The sequence below is a fragment of the Magnolia sinica genome, chromosome 4 (genome assembly GCF_029962835.1).
Source record: "Magnolia sinica isolate HGM2019 chromosome 4, MsV1, whole genome shotgun sequence".
NCBI lineage: Eukaryota > Viridiplantae > Streptophyta > Magnoliopsida > Magnoliales > Magnoliaceae > Magnolia > Magnolia sinica.
Window position 1 is genome coordinate 1,655,938 of NC_080576.1, and position 6,861 is coordinate 1,662,798.

Consider the following 6,861-nt stretch of genomic DNA (forward strand, 5'->3'; position numbering starts at 1 on the left):
TGCCCCAATCTCCGCCACAATAAAGAGACAGATTTGTTGACTGGAACTTTTATAATCTTGTGGGGCCCACCAGCGTAGGGGACACGAGACAGGACAAGTGGGTGATGGTTGAATTGAATTGGAATTTAGTAGAGATTTTTGTCTTTTCTAAATGGCCATTTTAGTTAATTTGCATATACGGTTGGATCACAGGGAGTCCCTATGACCCTAAGCTTTGTTGGACCCACTTCGAAGTCCGTGTGATATCCACTCCGTCCATCAGTTCAGCCAGCATATGTTGCTACAGAGCCCAAAAATGAGCCAGATTCAAAACTCAAAGTGGACCACACCACTGGAGGAAGTGGGTACAAAACACCCAGGTTGAAACCTTGTTGATGCCCACCATGATGTTTATATGCTATCCAACCCGTTCATAAGGTGGTTCCCACCTGGATGAAGGGAAAAAATAAATTTCATACTAATCCAAGACTTATGTGGCTCCGAGAAGGTTTCAATGGTGGTCGTTTTATCTCAATTGTTTCTTGTGGTGTAGCTCACTTGAGTTTTAAATCCTCCTGATTTTTGGGCTAATTAGCTAATATGAGAAGGAAAAACTGATGGAGTAAGTGGATATAACACATACACTACGATGGGCCCCACATAGATTAGGGTCACACGTATTCCCTGCAACCGGAAATTCTCGTCCATACCACTGGTACTTGTAATTTGTTGCAAGAATTTTCGCTGGAAGAGTATTAAAATTATTCTCCCCAGAAAAGACCAACCTGATGCCAATTACAGAAAAAGCTTTAATACTCTGGCAGAGTGATATAGATGATACGCAGGCACTTTCATTAGAAATTTCACAGAAACACGTGAACGAAAGATGGGAGACGTCACATATGTATGAGATCCATGCCATTCATCAAGTGGGGCCCACTGAACATTTCAGGGCCCGGAAAATCAAGATTGTGATCTAATCAAGTGGCCCAGATGTAGACATTGGGCACTATTTTTCTGATATCCTCTGCCTGATGAGCGGACCAACCTGAATTTTGGGCCTAGGCATGTGTTCATGGTGACATGGCAAGGGCATTCTCTCTCACTCGCCTGGCATATGCAGTCAAGCGACCATGATCAGGAAACGTGGCCTTCACTACATCAAGGTCCCAGAAAGCATCTAGCCATGAACACACGATTGGATTGTTTTCTCTTGTTATCAGCTTCACCCCAGCGATTTCATCAAGGACCTTGTGCCAGCAAGAGCTTGCACCTATGACCAGGTCGAGCAATCCGGGCGTTTTGCCATTGAAGAACGGCTTCCCACCTGAGAATTCCTTCTCAATCCCCTCTTCCAGTATCCTGAGATTTTCTCTAAACTCGGCTATTGCCGCTTGTTGTTGTTCGCCTTTGAACTTGAGAATTGCACGACTATGATCCACCAACTGCATGAGCGACATGTAATGCATTGTTACAATTTGCAGCTAGTTTATGATAATTTAAGAGAGAAAAAAAAAAAGGCTCTGACTATGGAATCCAACTTTAGGGCTTGTTTGGATGCACTTCCTTAAAGGGTAGTTTCCAAATGAGCCCTTCATCAATACACTATTTGCCCCTACTATGAGTTAGATTAATTAAAGCCAAGTCTGCAACACAAGCACAAAATCTCTTTCCTCAAGCTTGAAATACAATGGTCAATCCACAATGAATGAAAATAAAGAAAATGTGGATGTTACTGATTTTGGAATCGAGAAATTACAACCTAAAAATAATGAAATGGAGGAAAATTTTACACGCAATTCATGAAAATGGATTATTGTAACTGCAAGAAGAACTATTAGTCAATTAACTTTCAGAACAAGTGGTTACAAAATACCAAACTATGAAGGTTTGGCTGAAGAAAATCACTTTTAGTAAGCACAAAAGTAGGAATAGGTGCTTCCTAGATGCTTGAAAATCTGCAGACAAAGGGAGCAATTTTTTATGTTTTGATTCTATTTCTAAAGAGGTGGTTCATTAACAAATCCTGATTTTTAGTTATATGATATTTTGTTAAGTTTTTCTTTCAAATTTATATTTCAACCTTTTACTCCTGCTGCAACCTTAGATATAGATATTTGAGTTGTTTCATTCCAAGACGCAACCAAGCATTTAATGCATAACAAGATTGTAGGATACATTGCTAGCCCAGTCTGTTCCAACTATTTCAAAGAAAGCGACCTAGTCCACTCCACCAAAGAATCGCACTCAATATGTTAGTTTATCAAAGTCACTCGAAAACTTTGGGGGCTATTTGGATTAATGCAAAATTGTGTTTTGGAACAAAAGTACATTTCTTTTTCAACTCCAAAAATGCATGAACTTAGACACTTTTAAACAAGTACTTGAGACATATAACCAGAAATGTATGGATTGGTTGTTTGAACTAAAGAGATGGAACAACTTGCAAATTAATGAAAAAGCAAGATTTTAGACATGTTAAATGTTCCAAATATGTCACGCGTTCAAGCTCCCCATATGTGCATAAGCACCACCATTAATTTTTTGAGCACCTAAAATGTAACATGTGTCAACGTGCACACACACACCAATGTACTATATGCCACTGCCCGTATTATGCTCCCCACACATGTCACAATCTATCATAGCTCCCCTTAATAGAGGAGTTTGATAAACAAAGAACGACGGATAGTCTCAACAACATATCCATGTGTAGCCTATTGCAACACAACTGTTATGTCCTTCTAAAAATTAAATTAAATTTCAAAAATAAAATGATCAAAAGTAATAATTTATATGAAAACTTTATTAAAAAATACTAATTAGATTAGTGGTAAGATGAAGGGTTTTCGCCGTAAGAATCTATGTTCAAATCTCCACAGGGACGGTGTGAAGCATTATCTACCCATGCCTGTGTGGTCTAGGCTAAGATATTGACTATTCATTACTCCAATTCAAAATTTTCATTTCTTCCATTGTGTACTATATCCCAAAATCCTACAACTTGCCTTGAATCCAAGCACCCCCTTTAAATGGGTCCTTTTGGATATGTATTAGACTTTGTACCATATTACTTAACATCCTTATCCTGATAGGTGTCTGGGATACATGTATTATAACCCAGGTGTAGAATTACATGGTTGCAACTGTATGCACTTAGACTGCCCATCACCCTCATGCATATAAATCAACATCAATAAGATGATGGATCAAGTGCTTCCAGTTCTCATAAATCACATTGCTAAGAATAATTTGGATTCCTATGTGGGCCAATGAACAGGGTTCCAATCTCTTTTCAATGGTTTCAATGGCTTCTCACCTTCGCCAAAAGGCCCCCACTTCATAAATTAGTTGGGATGAGGCTTATATGATAATGATAATGATATGCATGGATTTTCGTTGAGTCGGTCATAATAGATTAATTAACGGTTTTTATTGAACTAGTCAACCATTATGATGTAGAGCGGGCCGTGGACAATTTCATGGCCAAGATGGATAAGAAAAGGCCCAGTCGACGACAGAAGTGATCCGGATTGTCGGACCTTAGATCAGGCGTATCTCACAATGCGAAATAAGTTATCAGGCGTAAAATATATTATTTTGGGATATAACGAGCTACTTTAGCCAACCAACCCGGCTATGCCGGGTTGCGCAAACGGGATTTACAAAATACCCCCAGATCGACGGTCGTTTCCTATTTTAATTCCGTTTTGACTATAAATAGTAAGTTTTAGTTTGATTATAACTCTTTGTCCGTTGGGCTTTAGGAGTTGTGTCCAACATGAAAAGTGCTTAGAATAATTAGGAGAACAGCTTGGTGAAGCCAAATACGACACTTTTTATTTTTTGCCGAAAACCTTGCGCACTAGTAGACATCACGACTATTTATAAATAGTAAGTTTACTATTTAAAATAAGTTGCAAATTCTAGGAGTTTTAGTTATAGTTTGCTTCTGATTTCTCTCACATTGCTTAGTACCCTTATTTAAAGGGTTGTGAACTCATTTATTTCATTCATTAATCAATTTCAAATTTTGTAGAATTGATTTTCTATTTTGCTTGCTTTCTTTCTCGTGGATTCGAGAAGCCTCCCTGAGAAGTCCAGAGAAATTCCATGGATTCAGAATAATTATCCTCTTGAGGGAGACGGTGCTCGACCTCATCACGTTCATCCCTACGTTACATTATATCTTAGACAATGAACATATTGTTGGAGCCAATTATGAAGTGATTGCATTCTACATGATATGGGCCGGAACGCTTTACCTTGACCGTGGGGAATCCTAGCATGTTAACTTACAGAGGAGTAGATTCCATGACCACGGTAGGCCCAGTATATTTGGAGTCCATGTTAACTTACAAAGGAGTAGATTCCATGTGATCACTCCCAATATCTAAATTCATGCTCATATGCTCATTAGATGAGCCAAACCCAAGTGTCGTGGGCTCTTTATGTTGTATATGTAACATCCACTCCATCCATCAGGTGAGCCCGTGGATGCTAGACCTAGGGCATAAAACTCGCCACATCCACAACTAAAGTGGACCACACCAGGATCCTTACTCTTGCCCCAGTGGTAGACTTACAAGAGTTTCAACACCATGTCAAAGGTTTGAGTAACCATAGGTGGTGAAATCCCACTACAGCGTGAGTGTGTGGGGTGTGCTTACGTGTTTGTGGGTGTGTGTGTGGGGTGTGTGCGTGTGAAAGAAAAAAGGTAGGCCACACCACAAAGAAACAATGGGATGTGACACCAACCATAGTTTGTATATGCGTGTTCATGTTTAATATAATCGTATCAAATTCAACGATTCAAATGATGCCACGTGATAGCGAAATCTCAATAAGAGACGTACAAATGAAAGATTTCTTTTATTGTCTTGATAGCCGAAAGAAATAAAAAAATCTTAAATTCATGAATAGCCCACAAAGGATAAATTCAGCTGGCTACAACAATGATACATGTGTTACGTATCCCGCTCACGTGGTAAAGCCAACTAATCACCATAGTGGACTTACGACTGAGGTTGGGTTTCAACCGAAACATGGTTGTAGTAGGTGATGAATTTGGCCAATACAACATGGCATTGCAAAGGAACTCTATAGCTGAAAATATCCTAGGAGCATAATAACAATTATACTAAGTTGGTTGAGTTTCATGGTGCATTATTCACGTTAGTGTAGAGAAGAGGATAATTATCACTAACACGTGGTAGCTCAAGAGAGAACTCTCGACTACATAACAGGGATAGGACATGCGCTTAACTAATGGCCAACCCATAAATGACTAGCACATGTGCCATTGTTTAATAGGCAACAACTATCTTCGAACGTGGACAATTATTTTCACATCAACAGATAGGAAAAGTGGCTACAAAGATCTCTCTCCAACAACTGGTGTAAAATTCTATAAATAGGAGGAAGATCGAAGAGCTATAGACCCTCACAAACCCAACACATATCAAATCAAATCTAGAGTACAACGTGTTTTATCCTTTTATCTTATCTTAGCATAGCTTATCCTAGACTAGGAGAACTAGGAGAACTTGAAGAATTTTTTTTCTTTTCTTTTCAGAATTACACTAAGGAAGACTTAGATTTTGGGTCTAGCCATATATGCAATAAATGTTGGATCGTCAAGGGATATTATTCTTAGTTTTTATTTTCATTTTAATTCAATAAAATTGAATTTCTTCAACTCTTACATTACACAAATTAAGCTATCTCTACTATCACAATGGAAAAAAGTCATATCCGCTGAAAGTCAAAAAGAACACATTAGAACGACAAACTCTTCCCTTCAAAATTGCACGATTTCATTTACAGGTGGCTCAATATACGGCTGAATTAACTCATTTTTTTTATATTATTATTATAGACTATTCTCACGGTCTCTACATCTATCTGGGTGCTTGGGGTCACAGGGGTTCAGTTCGGATCAAACTGTTAAAAGCTCTGGCACAGCCGACACCATACATATGTACCATTGACCGAATTTTGAACCAAACAGTGGGGTCACCATTGTTAGTATCTTTCATCAAAGCCTTAGAACACCATGAATCTGGCCCGTTGACAGCCACGTGCGTCTCCCACAGGTTAAATTGTGAGAGAGAGAAAAGAAAAGGCAAGCAAGCAAGAATGAAAAGGTGGAAATTTTGGGATGGAGAACGCACCGCGTGGTCAGAAAATTGGGCCCAGAAGCGGACCCTGGCTCGCATGTAAGGATCGTGGGGTAACAAGAAGGGAGGGTCCTTCCATGTATCTTCTATATATTCGAGGATGACGACAGACTCAGCGATGGACCGTCCATCATGGACCAGGACAGGGACCATCTTGTGGACAGGATTATACTGGAGGAGCAGCTGGCTCTTGTTCCCCAGATCTTCTTCCACGTATTCGTACGGTATGCCCTTCAGCTTAAGGGCCATCTCAATCCTCATGCAGAAAGAGCTAGCCCACATCCCATACAGCTTGACTGCCTTCGCCTCCTCCATCTCCCTCTCGGTAGACAGTTCCTGGGAATGGGGGTCTTAAAAAGATGAGAAAAACTTTGATACTCGGGCAGAGTATGATCGATGATAAACGGGCATTTAGAAATTACTCAGAAAATGCACACATGGCATAACATCAGTCAATTTAAACCGTCCAATTTATGGTAGATAGTTTCTATATATCATGCACCAAAATTAAGCTTCTTGTATTAACTGAATAATGAATTGGTAGACACTTATTGGACGGTTAAAAATAAAAACTCCAACGGTTCTATTTCCACAAACGTGTTGTCATGAATCAACGGGTTAGGATTATTCAACCAATTTAACCTTGGGCTTATAACTTGTAGACAAAGGGGATACCCAATATAGTCGGTTTTATTTGAGTTAA

The 6,861-nt window shown here is 39.3% G+C and overlaps 1 protein-coding gene across 1 annotated transcript; it reads right to left on the reverse strand.

The window, feature by feature from the left end:
- Positions 1 to 805: 805 nt before the first annotated feature.
- Positions 806 to 6,493, reverse strand: LOC131242104 (glutathione transferase GST 23-like). The gene is made up of 2 exons (XM_058240509.1): positions 6,153 to 6,493; positions 806 to 1,424 (listed from the first exon to the last, which is right to left on the reverse strand). The coding sequence occupies exons 1-2, from the start codon at positions 6,471 to 6,473 to the stop codon at positions 1,053 to 1,055; spliced, it is 693 nt and encodes a 230-aa protein (XP_058096492.1). The 5' UTR covers positions 6,474 to 6,493; the 3' UTR covers positions 806 to 1,052.
- Between the last annotated feature and the right edge of the window lie 368 nt (positions 6,494 to 6,861).

Bases quoted from the DNA above. Each gene is read 5' to 3' on its own strand.
- LOC131242104 (XM_058240509.1), bottom strand. From the start codon at position 6,473: ATGGAGGAGGCGAAGGCAGTCAAGCTGTATGGGATGTGGGCTAGCTCT. The intron at 1,425-6,152 runs GTGCGTTCTCCA...TCGCTCATGCAG, and splicing joins CCCAATTTTCTGACCACGCG to TTGGTGGATCATAGTCGTGC.